At 33.0% G+C, this 16,708-nt stretch overlaps 1 protein-coding gene across 1 annotated transcript; it reads right to left on the bottom strand.

Moving 5' to 3' along the window:
• Window positions 1–3,670: 3,670 nt before the first annotated feature.
• LOC110688574 lies at window positions 3,671–14,722 on the bottom strand. Its single transcript, XM_021865342.1, has 16 exons — window positions 14,297–14,722; window positions 12,363–12,470; window positions 11,914–12,188; window positions 11,456–11,710; window positions 11,158–11,264; window positions 10,940–11,026; window positions 10,627–10,732; window positions 10,183–10,323; window positions 8,801–9,215; window positions 6,942–7,049; window positions 6,526–6,806; window positions 6,049–6,303; window positions 5,668–5,774; window positions 5,443–5,529; window positions 4,260–4,368; window positions 3,671–4,055 (listed from the first exon to the last, which is right to left on the bottom strand). Exons 1-16 carry the CDS (start codon window positions 14,688–14,690, stop codon window positions 3,906–3,908), a joined length of 2,985 nt encoding a protein of 994 aa, XP_021721034.1. The 5' UTR covers window positions 14,691–14,722; the 3' UTR covers window positions 3,671–3,905.
• Window positions 14,723–16,708: the final 1,986 nt, after the last annotated feature.

Here is a 16,708-nt window from a genome sequence, read left to right as displayed (position 1 = left end):
AAGTAATGATGTAGAAGAAGCATAAAAGACAAATATTAATCTATTAACCTATACTAAAAGCAAATCCTTTCATGACACTTTTCATTGCCTAGTGAAAAATTTTCCCGCCTTTCTTTCTTACTTTTTTTTTTCAAAATATTTAAGTAAACTATTTATACCCTATGATATTTTCTTTCTAGTTTGACAATCATATTCCATATATACCCAAATAAAATATTTGTGAATATCTTTTATATACTTTATATTTTGTAATATTATTGTCAAAAATATTTAACAACCATGCATTGCATGGGATTTTAATCTAGTTTACTATATTTCATAATCCAAGCTCTCTTGGGGCTTGCCCCCCTTGTGCACCAAAAAATAATCCAAGCTCTTAGGTGGATATAATATGTGTGATTTTTATACAAATTGCTCATTAGGAAATGGACATACTTAGTATTCCCTCTGTCCCTTATTTTTTTTCCTATTTGACTTATAATGGTCTCCAAGACGCATGTTTAAACATATATATATATATATTATATAATAATAATAATAATAATAATTAAAAAACTTGATATTAAATTTTTTTATAATGAGACATTTCTAATAAGATCTCACAAGAACATATTATCACTTATATATATATATATATATATATATATATATATATATATATATATATATAGGGGAGGGATTCGGTAAGAACCCCTCTTTATGTTCTAAACTTTTTTCTGCTCATGTTCTAAAGTTTTCCTATGTTCTTATTTTTTTCTGCTTATGTTCTAAATTATTTCATATATTCTAAATCATTTTTTCAGCTTATGTTCTAAATTTTTTCCTATGTTCTAAATTATTTTTTCAGCTTATGTTTTAAATTTTTTCCTATGTTCTAAATTATTTTTTCAGCTTATGTTTTAAAAATTTTTCCTATGTTCTAAATTATTTTTTCAGTTTATGTTCTAAATTTTTTCCTATGTTCTAAATTATTTTTCATATGTTCTAAATGTTTGTTTTTTTATGTTCTAATTTTTTCCTATGTTCTAAATTTTTTTCCTATATTCTATATTATTTTTTCAGCTTATGTTCTAAATTTTTTCCTATGTTCTAAATTATTTTTTCAGCTTATGTTCTAAATTTTTTTCGATGTTCTAAATTATTTTTCCGATGTTCTAAATTATTTTTCCTATGTTCTAAATGCCCCTAACCTCACTGGCTCACTCACCGCACCAACCCACGCAACTCCTCAACATCACCAACCACAACAACCTCCAATTACGCCACCACCAACCCAAATTTCAGTAGCAAACAAACACCAATTCGCTGCTCAACACACCGACAGGATACTTTCCTATGAGCTGCGAGAGTGTCCATGGTGAAGGAGGCGAGAAGGATGAGGAGCGAGAAGCGAGAGAGCGAAGAAGAAGCAGAGGAAGAAGGACGCCGACGATGGAGGTAACTGCAGGAAGAAATCGACGAGAAAGGTGGCTGATGCTGGTGTTGCTGTGGTGGAGGTTGTGGTGGCGCCGCCGTTGATTCGCCATGGGCGCCAGAAAAAAGCTTCAACAACACTAAAAAAATCATGAAAGCTGTAGATCTTCTTCTACTTAGATCTCTGTCTTATCTTTCGGCGCTTCCTCTTCAATCTCCTCATACGCTTCTTCTTCCACTGCAAAAATTAATCAAATCAACAAGTTGAACTTCAAATTAGTTAACAATGGTGGAAAAACTCAACTAAACCGAACAAATAAATGAAATTAAGGAAGAAACTAAAGTTAATCGATTAGTAAAACAGGAAATCGAACAAAATTGAACAAAATCGAACAGGAAATCGCAAAATCAAACAAAATCAAACAAAATTGATGAGCAAAAGTCGCAAAATCGCACGGAAAATCGAACAAAATTGATGAACAAAACACGCAAAATCGCACAAGAAATCGAACAAAATCGCAGGAAAAAAAAGTTGATAAAATTGCCAAATAAAATCGAAAATTAAAAATCTGAAATCTACTATTCTACTCGCTCCCAGGCTTACTAGATCAGATGCGATAAGATAAAAGAAGTGGAATCTTAATGAAGAGATCAATATTCTACTTGTCCTTTTTGTTTCTCTTGATTTATGTGATGTTTTATTTGATTTATTGTGATGTTTTATTTTATTATGTATAATCACTTATAGTTGCAAATATATATATATATATATATATATATATATATATATATATATATATATATATATATATATATATATTTTGGATTCTTATTAGATTTGAGTAGAGGTGAATCAAAGATGAGAGATTGGGGTAATATGCTAGAAGAGATTGTGACTAAAATCGTAGAGCATGTGGAATTTACGAAGACTTTGAGACTTTACAAAAATGTTGTCGCCATTGGAGACTAGCCGCGAAGGCAGCAAAGTTTTGAGCTAACGTCAAAAAATCATATTCGGGTGATGAGCATACACTTCCATGGTTGATGCTACCAGAAAAAAGACGAGTACTCATCAACCAGCCGTCGTTTGTATAGCATATCTAAGAAAATGGTTTATCACATTAACCTTCCTAACTATTTTTTAACATAAGATGTGACCCAAAAAGGTTGTTATCTTCGTATGGTTGGTTGCTTGTGTTCTCGAAAAGAGGTCATATCTCTCTCTTCAACCCTTACTCCAATTTCATAATAAAGCTCCCAAAAATTGAAAACTATTCTCATGGTGCAACTGGTTATTGTAAGTTCACCTTATCGGCCAACCCCTTAATCACTTGTGATTTCATTGTCTTTGTAACCTTCTTCGAGTTTACTTGCTCAGCTTCGCCTCCTTCGAATCTGGTTTACTGGAGGAATGGTGATGTTAGGTGGATCCATGTAACAAATCCATATGCTCCACTATATTTTGGGGTGGATGCATATAGCCTCGACTCCATCGAAAGGTTTCTTTTCTCTGTGTGTGTTGATGTAACTTTTTACCAAGGGGAGTTTTATGGCACAAATGCTTATGGTTGGATTGTGAAATTTGAGACAGCCCAAGGTAGTCCTCATTTTCAAGTCGTGGCTAACCTATCTTTTGAAAGACATGTGCAAGCGAAGTCAAATAGCTCGATCACCATACTTAGGAATAGATGCTATTATTACCTGGTGAAGTCTCTAGGACAATTGTTGATTATATGTCAAGTGGTTCGATATTTTAAGATGAGCTCTAATAAACAACGGTGCTGCAATACAAGATTTGAGCTAGTCGAGTTGAATGTTAATAATGGAAAGGTTAAGGAAGTGTCAAGCTTGGGAAATAAAGCATTTTTCATAGGTTCAAACTCTTCCTTTTCCGTGGAGGTATCTCCTTCTTTTGCCAATGGCTTTAAGCCTAAATGCGTTTACTATACTGATATTTGCGGTGGTATTACTAAGTTCAGGGGACTTGGACGTCATGGTAGAAATGATTGTGTTTACAATTTAGCAACGAGGAAGTTTGAGCGTCTTTTTTACAATGGCCGTTCATCAGATGTTGGCAAACTCACACCATTTACCTGGGTTGAGTCTCCTTAATAATTAATTCATGATATATTTTTTGATTTAAATTTGTGCAATCCAAGGTATTTTAAGGTTTAGATGTTTGTTTTCCCATAATACAAGACACTTTTTTTTAAAAATAAATAAATTATGCTGTATATTTTGGTGACAATTCTTATTATAGTTTTCTACTAAATGATTTTCATTATATATGAATAAATCCTCTCTATAGCTTGTCATATAATCTTACTTGTGTAAGTAATTCTTTTTGCCTTGTATCACTTGCTCATCATTTTCGATCTCGATGAGGGTATATGGTGCTGCTGTGCCTGATTATAGTTTTGCACTTTGTAAATCATACACGAGTTTTTCATCTAATATATCAATAAAATTATGGAAAATGGACGTCAAAAGACTCAAGACGAAGATTTCGGAGGTAGTTTTCCCAGGAGAAATGATGAGAACATGGTCAAAGCTCTTTTAGGTTGGTAACTTGGAACTAGATGTCCTGCACCTCTTACTGTCACAAACACCAATCCTTCATAACCTACTATGTATCCTCCAACCTGTATGCGAAAATAAATTATTTAAGTTATTTTCTGCATTTCTTAGCCTATTTGAAATACTTATTATAAAACATATTGGAATAGGCTAATACAAATTTAGTATGAGATCGTCTTTTGAATGATGCTATTGTTATATTATATCAGTCAAAATGAAGCCTTACTTGTTTAATTAGTAAAATTTTCGCAAAACTATTTTCTACATACCTGGTTGTCTGTGTCGTACCATGGACTCCAAGCATCTTTAACTGGAAGCTTGAGAGTGTTAATGGAGTACTTTGATGATGTGACCGGCACACGTCCATCAACATCTCCACTGTAAAAAAACAGGAAATTCATGTTAATCTCTTTGATTGCTATACCCAAGCAAATAAGGGGCATTCCTGATATTTCACCTGCATTACTCGGGGGTACTTATGTACGTTTGCCATCATGACATGGTATTGGTGCCACGATGCCCTTGCCTACTTAGCAAATTGTTAAATGGCCGTTTTTAGCAATCCATCACGATAAACTTTTGTTCCACTTTCATTAACTGTCAAATTTGTTAGGGTTCATATTTTTTCCCCAATTTGACTTCTGCTACCCTCAAACTTAACATTGAAATTCTCTATATTTGGCTACTTAACCAAATATCTTAGGTTGTGCGTTCTTCCATCTTCTCATCTTAATATTGTTTACAGCCCTTAGATAATTTGATTTCTTGATTCTAATTGGTAGGGTTGTTCATATTTTTCCCCAATTTGATTTCTGCTATCCTCAAACTTAAGATTGCAATTCTCTATTTCTAGCTATTACCCAAATATCCCTGCGGCTACACAGCTCTACTGGATCGACATAAAAAATTCACAAAAAACTTTCTCACTAAGGAAACTAGTGACAGAAGAAACAATTTATAGGGGTTTCAAAACCTTCAACTACCTAGTAATTAATACGAAGTACATAACACCACTTGACGACGATATCGTCTAACATAAAACATTACCATACGGCATCATTGAGTTGGGGAAACAGAGTTACAGGTAGGTTGGGTACATGTGGAATATGTTTTATTAAATTCATCATACACGCAGCCATTTATCTGACATGGCAGAATAGATTGACAAACTAAATCAATCAAAAAGATTAACTGGGCAGTCCTCGTACAAAAATACCAATAGTCAGTTAAAAATCGCGATTTGTCTAGTGTACAACTATGATGTGAAAATCACGATGTATTTTTAGTTTTACATGTGATTTTGTTATGCTACTAGCCTACTAATGTACATATAGAGACAATACAATGCTGTAAGGTGAAACCAAGTAAAAATTTCGGATATCAATTGTCAAAATAATAAAAAGTAAATAAAAGCTTATGAAAATAGTTAAATAAACTAGCTCAATTATTTACCTGTACATCCACATACTAATGTTGCTTGCAATGAGCTTCTGAATGATTGGTAACACTGTAAACGAACTGTCTTGCCATCTAAATCCACTGGATTTCATACATTCGAATAATTAATTTACATTTGTTTAAGATATTCTACAAATTATTGTAATTAAGGAAAAAAAACAGGGGAAAATGAAGGATTTGTACATGTAATTACTTCAAACAAACTAAGATTAAAAGTACCTGCAGGATTCCCATCTTTTGGGTTTGGCATGGAGAGCCTTTTGCACTTCTATAGTGTTTAAATAAGTTGTCACGTATTTGGAAGAACATGGATCATAAATCTCGACCTGAATATATATGTGTTATAGTTTATTTTAGCTATCTTCGAATACATTGATTATTTCTCTTATCATAAGACATGCATTAAGCATATATAAGACCATAATAGGCATACTCCAGCTCATGTATAATTTGGTCACGTCTCTCGCCCTGTTAATGAGAATTGAACCCTCAACCTTGCGAGTGGAAGGGCAGATTATATATAATTACTAGAAGAGCTTAAACGCCCTTCCACTTATTGGTAGTGTACTTAATTAACTTGAGAAAAGTGGAGAAACGTACTGAATCAAGAATATGAGCTTCGGAATTTCCAGACTTTAAGCAAACTGGAGCATAGATGTTGTAAATGTCTATATTCCCTGCTTCTTCCCAAGCTTTATCCTTGTAATCTTCGCATTTTTGGGATGTTGTTGCCTTGGAAAAATTGCAAAATTGCTTGATTTTGGCATGTGTTTCATCTGAGTGTGTAGCATGATTAAATAAATAATCATACAATCCTGCTGTATTTGTTGCATCATCTACCCAAGCGTTACCTATCTGCATAACATGATTTATCATTTCATTAGCAATGGACAATGTTGTAGCTAGACAAACCTCACATACGTACAACACTTAGGTTTTGTTCTTTTCACATGAATTATCGCTCTTTATCTGAACCTACGTGAACTTATTTATTAGCCTTTCATATCTAGAACCTTGAGAAAAGAACATATTAATTCGTTAGTGTGCAAACTAAAGTGTATGATAAGGAGTAAATACCGCTATGCCTTTGAGATTAATGAAACTGCTGTTATGTTTTGCATTGTTGTTTTTATGCAAGATGGTATAAGCAAGTTGAGGCACATAATGGCCAGCATAGCTCTCTCCTGCTAAGTAGAATTCGCGGTTTTTATATTGAGGGAACCTCTCAAACCAATTGACAAGGAACGTGTAAGCGTCTTTAGCTGTGCTCGTATCCCCTGATTCTGCATAGATGGCTGGTTCCTTTCCATATGAAAATCCTACTCCTACCGGAGATTCTAAGAAGATCACATTTGCCACTGCCAATTACACAATTTGATAAATAATAAGTTAGTTCATTGTTTCCTATAATCTTATAACTTGTTATGATATATACTAATGTTAAAAGATTTAAATTACATATTACGGATTAGAAGAAATTAATTATTACATACCTTTATTCCAAGCATAAGGATTTCGAATTAGTGTTTTCCCATCGCTTTTGACCCGAAAAGGTCCTAGTTCTAATAATCCTCCGTTGCCAAACGATGAGCATCCTGGTCCTAAAAGTTACATTAGCGTCAATTAGCAAAATATGTCAATCTAAGAGACCATTATACATTTTTTTTTTTTACTCTTTAAGAAGAAATGTGACACAAAACTTCACGAGTTGTCGAATAATTCAATTTTGAGTATACATTGTGATGGTTGTAAATTGAATTAATTATTTATTACTCCGTATATGATTAGTTTAGTTTATCAAAACTCGATCAAAAGGTACATTATAGCTAAATAAAGACGCAACAAATTATGAAGCTTGCATGTTTACACAAAAGGAACATGGTGACATGAACTTAGCTTAGTGCATGGTGATAATTAATGTAGTGGTAGGCGTCCAAATGTCCAATAGCTAATGTTGTTTGTTAGCTCGCTTAATAATTACTTCTAACTTACTATACAAGAGGGACCAGAAGAAGGTGGCCAATTATGAAAAAGGAGATGAGTAGCAAAAAAACAGAGATCATTATCTTATAAAACGCTCAATTTGTGCACATTTGTATCACAAAATTAAATTACAGGAAATTAATCAACCGTTGAAGATACAAAGAAGAACGTTGCATAACAAGATATTATGGAGTAAATGAATAATGCAGTAGATCGATATTAATTATAGTCTCTTGGCCCCTTTATATTCAAATGAAAATATTACTCCATAAAAATTCTACGAAGTATGTAGTATATACTAGAGCCAATTAAGGTATGACGATATATATTTGACATGTAAGGCATTACTCCATAAATTCTACCCTTTACATGTCTGACACGTGGATATATACACGTCATGTGTCACACAAATGATTTATTTTACGTAAACTCAGAGATTATGGTTGTAGCCAACCGGAGAAAAAATAGAAGAACGTTAATACTTTATAAGAAAACATATGATTCTATTTTGAATGTAGTCGTGTATAAAACCTATCAAGTTATTATTCTCTGAGTTAGTGATAATGTGAGTAAGCACTCTTTTATTATCATGCGGAGGAAAGATATAAGGTGTGACTTTCAATATTACAATGATGAAGTTCTTTATTTTTATTTTTTTTGGATACAGTTAGTTGTTGCTCTTACTTACCACTAGAATGATAGTCTAAAATTAACATGCACACATAAAATTTCATTATCATTATCATTACCATTGTGGGTCCAAATCCATGTGTCGCGAATTATAAATATCAAAATTTTCAATTCACACTACAAACTCCCAGTTTATAATGGATTTGAAATCATACAGAGTATTATAGGTCGTGTACCTTTTCAAAGGAAAAAAAAAGGCTCAGCTCGTGTGATAAGCCCTCATCTCTCACTTCTAAGTAGACCTGATCAAGTATGGCCCGACCCGTTTTTGGGCGGGTTTTGGGTAGAATTTTTTGGCCCGAAATCAGGTTGGGACCGGCCCGACCCGATTTTTTTGGGTGGGTTTGAGAAATGTGTTTTTATGCATATTTAGTTGATTTTATAGGCCCGGCTCGAAAAGCCCACACGGCCCGACCATTTTGGACGGGTTTGGGCACAAAAATTCCGGCCCGAAGCTTGGCTTGGCCCGGTCCGCCCAATGATCACCTCTACTTCTAAGGGAGAACCACTTTCTTTGTATAGTTTAACTACTCATCATATATCATCAATATATATTGGCCTAATTTTGATTTCCTACCTAAGAAATTAAAGCAATGGTTTTATGGATATAACTAAACACCTTTAAAAGACACTAATGAAATAATTAACTTCTATAATATCATATATTTATTATATTTACCTCCGTTTAGCCATAAAACCAAAGGTTTCGAAGAAGCATTCTCAGGGGATTCAACAAAGTAATAGAACAATGCCTTCTCATGAGCCGGATCAACGGCTACATAACCGGCATATTGATCGAAATCAATCCCACTTGGCTGGCCGGGCAAGGTGGTGATCTTGTCGGCCTCCATAAGACCATCTTGAGGTTCAACATGAGCTTGAGTATCCCTAATTTGGGTTGGCAATGTGACCCAAGAAGCAGCAAGATAGGAGCTTTTTAACCTCTTAGACTTGAGCAATTTATACAAATTGGTTACTTGATCATTGGCATTACTTGGGGTGAGTGTGTTTGAAATAAAGCAAAAATAGAGGGACAATAAGAGAAAGTAATAGTGTATGCCTTTGCTCATCTTTCTTGCTATTAAGCTTACTATTTAGAATGGAGTGATAATGATAATAATGAGGAAACTTCCCATATATATAATGTAAGATATGGCTTATCATCAATTGGACAAAGATTGGCCATGCTAAAAAGTCATTGGTCATATTACTCATATATACCAAAAAGAGTTGTCTTACAAATCTAAATATCCAATGAGCGCTTTTTCTAATTTTATTTTGGTTTTGGATAAATTAAAACCTCGAATGGATAAATAGACTCGGTCGTGTATTGTCGTCCTCTATGCATATGGCCTCTATGTGTCTCCATCCATTTAGTACATGTGGGTTGTCTAGCGTTACGTATGTGCATTATTCGCCCCACTTTGAATGATTGATGTTAATCTTAGTGTCGTAATCATTTAGTTATATAGTATATGCTTCCAAAATCTTGCTAAGAACTGAGATGCTAAATTGTGAAACAGCGTTAGTTTGTTGACTCCAGCCAGTGAAAGACTAGAATAATCTACCTTCCCATTGGAAAGATATTTTTGTTATACTTCCTCCATTTCTATTTATTTGACGCATTTAATTTAGGCATACATATTTAGAAAAGGAGAAAGAATAAGAGAGAATGATAAAACAAGTGGGGTACATTAAAAAAGCAAGGTATAAAACTTATCTAAAAAGGAAACGTGTCAACTAAAAAAAACTTCCTAAAAAGGAATAGGTGTCAACTAAAAAAAACGGAGGTAAGTATAAAATATAGCAAAGGTACATATATTATATAACAAGTAATTAAATTTATAGATAACATATAAAATATAAAAGTAATTATGAAAGAAGTGAAAAAAATATGGAGTACAACGTACGTAGGGCGAAGTTTCTTAATCAATGTTTCCTATTGCTATTTATATGATTATCATCACCTGTGCACAATTCAATTTATTTTTCTCCAAGTAATAAGAATGAAGGCCCTATCAAGTCAGAACGTCGCATAACCTGGAGATATCAATATCAAGACGACTTTGGAGGCAGAGTTCCTTGGAGAAATGACGAGACCATGGTCAAAGCTCTAGCTGGTTGGTACCTTGGAACTAGGTGCCCAGCCCCTCTTACGGTTACAAACACCAATCCTTCATAACCTACTACATACCCTCCAACCTGTATGCAAAAAAAAATGTTGGTTGATTTTCTAACCAAACAAACTTAAGTTGTGTGCATTTATTATATGAAAACTTATGAAGAGAATAATTTTTCTACTCGATCATCACTAGAATATAAAGGTTGTTTACATCTAATTCCTTTGTTAACGAGAGTTTCATTAGAAGCATTAGAGAAGTAGAAAACTTTGCTCGGTTTATTCTTATTCCTAATTAACACGCCTATCTTATTATCCCTTAAAATTAACACAGTACAACTCTATTTCTTAATAGATGATATTGACTAATCAATTGTGTCACGTACCTGATTGTCTGTGTACCATGGACGCCAAGCATTTTTAATTGGAAGCTTGAGCGCATTAATGGAGTACTTTGATGATGTCACCGGAACACGTCCATCAACGTCACCACTGTAAAATATATACCGATATACATAAGTGCGGTTTTTAAAAAAAAAAAAAAAAAAAGGCTAGCCACACAGGAGCATATATACGTACTAATGAAACATGAATGTTGTTACTAAATATGGTCAAAGTTATGCGTTAACAAGTGTATACTTTGTATTTATTTAGAAATAGAGGGATTACTGCGTAAAGAATTATCCAATATTAAATTACCTGTAAATCCACACACTAATGTTGCTTGCCATGAGCTCCTGAATGACTGGTAAAACAGTGGATGGACTATCATGCCATTCAAAACCACTGGAGTTCATCATACATGCAAATAGTCCATTCTTCAAAAGTTAATATTCTATCAATTGTAATTAAAGAAATAAATATAGTGTAAGAACTAAGAAGAAGTCTAATCAATTTCAAACTAAAATTAAAATTACCTGCAGGATTCCCATTTTGTAGGTTTGACATGAAGAGCTTTTTGCACTTCTATTTTATTCAAGTAATCTTCCACATAGATTGAAGAACAAGGATCATAAACTTCCACCTAATAGATAATATAACATAATATGATATTAGTACCTTAACGGAATGAATTGAACCCCCAACCTCACGAGTGAAAGAGCTAGCTTACGGCCCCTCCACATCTTAATTCAGTTTGCAAATAAGTTTCATAGTACTTAGCTAGCCTAGAAGAAGTGAAGAACAAAGAGAGTATAAACGACGTAAAAGACATACTGAATCATCAAGAATATGAGCTTTGATTCCAAGCTTAACGCAGACTGGGGCATAAATGTTGTAGATGTCAATATTCCCTGCTTCTTCCCATGCTAAACTACTGTAAGTATCACATTCGTCGGAAGTAGATGTCTCGGAAAAATTGCATAGTTGTTTGATTTTAGCATGTGTTTCATCTGAAAACAAAGCATGACTCCATAAATAATCATACATCCCCTCTGAGTTTGTAGCATCATCTATCCATGCATTGCCTATCTGCAAAATTTTTAAACAACAAAACTATTATTCCACTTAAATTAAAGTTCGTTTTTTCACATGATTTTTTCTTATCTGAACTTATAAGTCCCTCAGCTTAACTTATATATACGAGCTTTTATATTTATCCCTTAGTGTGCTTGTTTTATTTGTCTCCCCAGCTAGAAACTTTTTTAAAGGATTAAGAATGTTATGATACATACCGCGATGCCTTTGAGATTAATAAAGTCATGGTTTGCATTCTTGTTATTATGCAAGATGGTATAAGCAAGTTGAGGCACGTAATGACCGGCGTAGCTCTCTCCTGCTAAGTAGAAATCGCGGTTTTTATACTGAGGGAACCTCTCAAACCAATTGACAAGGAAAGTATAGGCATCTTTAGCCGTGCTTATATCCCCTGTTTGGTTATAGATCATTGATTCATTTCCGTATGAGAATCCTACTCCTGCTGGAGATTCCAAGAATATCACATTTGCAACTGCCATTTACACAAATTGGTAAATAAATCTATGTTAGTTAATCAAGATTATCATTTAAGAACTTTATTCTTAATTATGATACGTACAAGTATACAATATTTGTTAGACTTAAAGTACATACTAGTAGAAACTCTATATCATAAAAGGGATCGGAGTAATAATGTTTTCCATACCATTATTCCAAGCATAAGGATTTCGAATTAGTGTTTTACTATCGCTTTTGACTCTGAAAGGTCCTAGTTCTAATAGTCCTCCATTGCCAAATGAGGAGCATCCAGGTCCTGAAATTCACATTAGAGTGTTAATTAATTAGCAAAATATATTTGTACAAATGTACAATCATAAATGATGCAGAGTATTCGGAGCCGGTCATTACACAAATTCGATCTTTATTCTGTAAGGACGTACTATATGTTACATACGTACACAAATAGATCCTCTCGAGCTTTCAAACAATTCAATATTGAGGAAGAATGGTTGTGATAGTATTGAATTGCATTTGAATTTACTACGAAGTATGGTACAGTGGCGGAACCAAAATTTTCTAATAAGGAGGGCCAAGCGTAATATATGTAGTAATATGTCTCGTATAAAAATAGTATGGAGTATATTGAAATATAAAAAAAGAATGAGAACCAAAAAAAAAAAATGTTAGGGAGAGGGTTTGAACTTGAAGCTCAAAAAGATCTTTATATTTTCACCCAAGACCAACTCATCTGTATTACAACTAACATAAATTAATGCAATATTTATTAGATAACTAAAAATAAGGGAAAAGTCAAGGCCCACCCCAATCCCTCCTTAGTTCCGCCCCTGGTATGGTGTATGATTTGATCAAAGGTGATTATGAGTAAAGGTCTAGTTTAGCTAAAGACGAGACTATTGCTAATAAAGAAACATGTTTACACAATTGAAGAATGATGATTAAAGGTGATTATGAAATTCAGTTAAATAACGATAATGTGATGCATTATTTTCACAAGAGGGACCACACGAAGGTATCCAATTTTGACAAACAAAAAAAAAAAAAAAAAAAAAAATTGTGTGAACTGCTGTGACATGAATTTATTCCCATTATTACTTTGTAATTTGTACTACGTATTAAAGAGTCCTTATCAGTTATCACCCCCATATCCCCGATTAAAAAGTAAAAGATTTAACTCAATCTTAATTTAATCATAAATTCTATCAATACTAAATTGTAGTGATATAGATGGATTTTTTTATGTAAGACAACATACGCATACCACACCTTGTACATGTGTGACGCGTGGCAGCGTAGGTATATGGCTATATGCACACCATATCGTAAAATTGTTTATCATTGGGAAAAAAAAGGTTAATGAATGAAGTAGACAAACATGATACTTCTAAGACAAATAATTATTATGCCTGCCGTTTGATCGAATTATGGAGACATAAATTAATTTAAGTTAGTGATAACGTGACATAATAAGTTATTCCTTTATTATACATGGGGAAAGATAATTAAGAAGTAAATAATTATATGATTTTTTATTATTATTATTATTATACCTCCCGTTTGATCGAATTATGGAGACATAGATTTATCATCTAATTTAAGTTAGTAATAACGTGACATAATAAGCTATTCCTTTATTATACATGGGGAAAGATAATTAAGAAGTAATTAACTACATGGTTTTTTTTTTTTTTTTTTTTTTTTTTTAAGTTGTAGTTCTTACTTCTTAGTACTAGAATGATAGTTTAGTTAAGCTATAAGTAACATACTAACATGCATAAGATACCATTATCATTGTGGGTCCAAAACCATGTGTGTTGGAACCAAATTTCAAAATTATCAACTCACATTACTAACTTTCACTTTGTAAAGCATTTGAGCATCTAATTTTTTTGATGCATGTTTGAGCATCTAATTAAACAGGAAGAACCCCTTTCTTTTCTTTTATTTGTAGTATAGTTTTATCTACTCGATCATTAGTAAATATTGGTTTACCTACTTAATAAAAGACTAAGAAAGTAACGGTTTGATGGATCAACTAATTATAAAGGCCTATATATATAAAGTTAAAAAAAAAAAAAATACAAAAAATGACTTATTTAAGATCATAAATACTATGGTTACCTCCATTTAGCCATAATATCAAAGGTTTTGAAGAAGAATTCTTAGGAGATTCAGCAAAGTAATAGAACAGTGCCTTCTCTCTAGTTTGATCAACGGCTACATACCCGGCATACTGATCGAAATCCACCCCATCCGGTTGGCCGGGTAAGGTGGTGATCTTGTCCGCCTCCATGAGCCCATCTTGAGGTTCAGCATGAACCCGAGTGTTCTTGATTTGGGTTGGCAATGTGACCCAAGAAGCAGCAAGAGAGGGGTTTTTGGACCTCTTAGATTTGAGTAATTTGTATAAGTTAGCAACTTGATCAGTGGCATTAATTGGGGTGAGAGTGTTAGAAATAAGGCAAAAATAGAGGGATAGCAATAGAAAATAATAGTGTTTGCTTTTACTCATCATCTTTCTTGCTTTAGCTTACCAAATGGTGTGGGAAGTAAGGAGGGAAATGTCCATATATATAAATAATTATACTTGAATAAAAGTTGTGTCTTATCAAGTGGGAAAAAATAAGTTTTACTAAAAGTCATCAATCATTTATATAAATACGAGTAAAAAGGAGTTGCACTACATTCAAAATATAGTAGAGCAAATAATAACTTGAAAATAAAAACTTATTTCACATGTGTTATACGAAGTGGTAGGTAGTATATATGTTCCAGATGAATACTCATGAATTTTGGATATTGTTTACCATTTATAATGTTTTTTATGACAGGTTCCACTTATAATATTATTGTTAAACTTGTATTAGAAAAAATTCCGTGTATACGAGAGTTGTCTAATGATGTTTTTCTAGTGTTAATTAATTTTAAAATGAAACTAATCTTTATGATCTGAGACGGATAAATTTGTATATTGTCTACTTATATGGCTCTCACTCTAAGTCCCTATTCATATACGAATTATTAATTATATGTGTTTGTCCAACGTTATGTTACGCAAGCGGATTATTCTCCCCGCTTTGAATGATAGAGGTTTATCTTGGTGTCTTAGTCATGAATATAGATGCCTCCAAAACCTTGGTGTGAAATGCTAAATGATTAAATGTGAAAGAATGAAAGACTTGATCGAGTAGCCTACCTTCCGATCGAAAAGGTAACCTTAGTCTAGCGAATTAAAATCTAAGATCCTTTGAAAGTAATAATGAAAGAAGGGAAAAAAAAAAAAAACTTAGTAGGGTAAAGTTTCTTTAATCATTTAGACGACAAGAGAGGCCAACAAATTAAAGACCAAAGTCTTAGTCAAAACCCAAAGGTTTCAACCACTTGCGCATATTTCGAAGGTTAAGAATAATATTATTCGTGTTAATTAAAAAAAAAAATAAGTGAAGATCAATTATCTTACTTGGTTAAAGCATTACGGATAATAATTATATTGACAAGACTAATAAATTAGCTAACTAAAATCATACTCGGACAAAAATCAAAACAATCTTTAAAATTGACAAAACTTATGATGTTAAATCTTGCTTCAATTCATTGATTATATTTCAACTATGCTAATGAGTTTAAGTTTTGATATTAAATCCCATATCAAATGTTAGCTTAGCTTTCAGCCTTTCACCTCTCTGTAGTCTGTACACATCAAAGAAAGCTTTTTTTTTTTTTTTTTTTTTTTTTTTTTCTCTCTTTTGAGGAAATCAAAGAAAGCTCCATTTCAATAAGGAAAAAAAAAAGAAGGGTAGGAATAATCTTCACGACTTCTTTTTCTTTTTTCCAATATGTAACGGGTATAAGTGCAAAATTATACAAGTAATTATTTTATCTTCCTCCTTTCACAAAAGCATTATTGGGAGGTAGTGGAGCTTTTAATTTGCATGCTTAAAATATTAAAAATTTTACTTTAATCCTAGTGCAAAAGCTAATTGCTTTTGTACTACACGTGATATATAGGCGGCTATTAATTATAAATAGGGTTTTATGAATTGAGGTTCGATTATTTGTTAAAGGTTTATTATGATTAACAATTATGTTTAAGTGGCATTTTTGCATAAAATGACAATTGATGGTGGCGGCTTGGCTTGGCTTGGCTTAGAGCTAAGGCAACTCAAGGCAGGTCGAGGCCTAAGCAAAACATCTTAAAACATGATAGATTGATGATGAGGAGACCAATGCATAAATGAGATAGTTATTCCAATTTTTGACATTTTCGGATCAAGGCAAAAAATGTCAAATTGATGAAATATATATATATTTTTAAAAGCTAAATATAATTATTGGAGAGGAAAGGTGTAGTATACTACTAAACTACACACAAGTATTGGGCCAACTTGAAACTTAAAAGGATCCCACAAAATGAAATGGATATGGACACAGGCCCACGTAGGGTGGTGATGTGGGCGTCTAATGTTCGAGATAGTGTGCAAGGTCCAGTAATGGTGAAGCCCGTTTTCTGTTTATTATCCCTGAAAAATGAGA

The sequence above is a fragment of the Chenopodium quinoa genome, unplaced genomic scaffold (assembly GCF_001683475.1).
Source record: "Chenopodium quinoa cultivar QQ74 unplaced genomic scaffold, ASM168347v1, whole genome shotgun sequence".
NCBI classification, from domain to species: Eukaryota; Viridiplantae; Streptophyta; class Magnoliopsida; order Caryophyllales; family Amaranthaceae; genus Chenopodium; species Chenopodium quinoa.
Note: the sequence above shows the minus strand (reverse complement) of the source record. Positions and strands in the feature narration are given on the sequence as shown.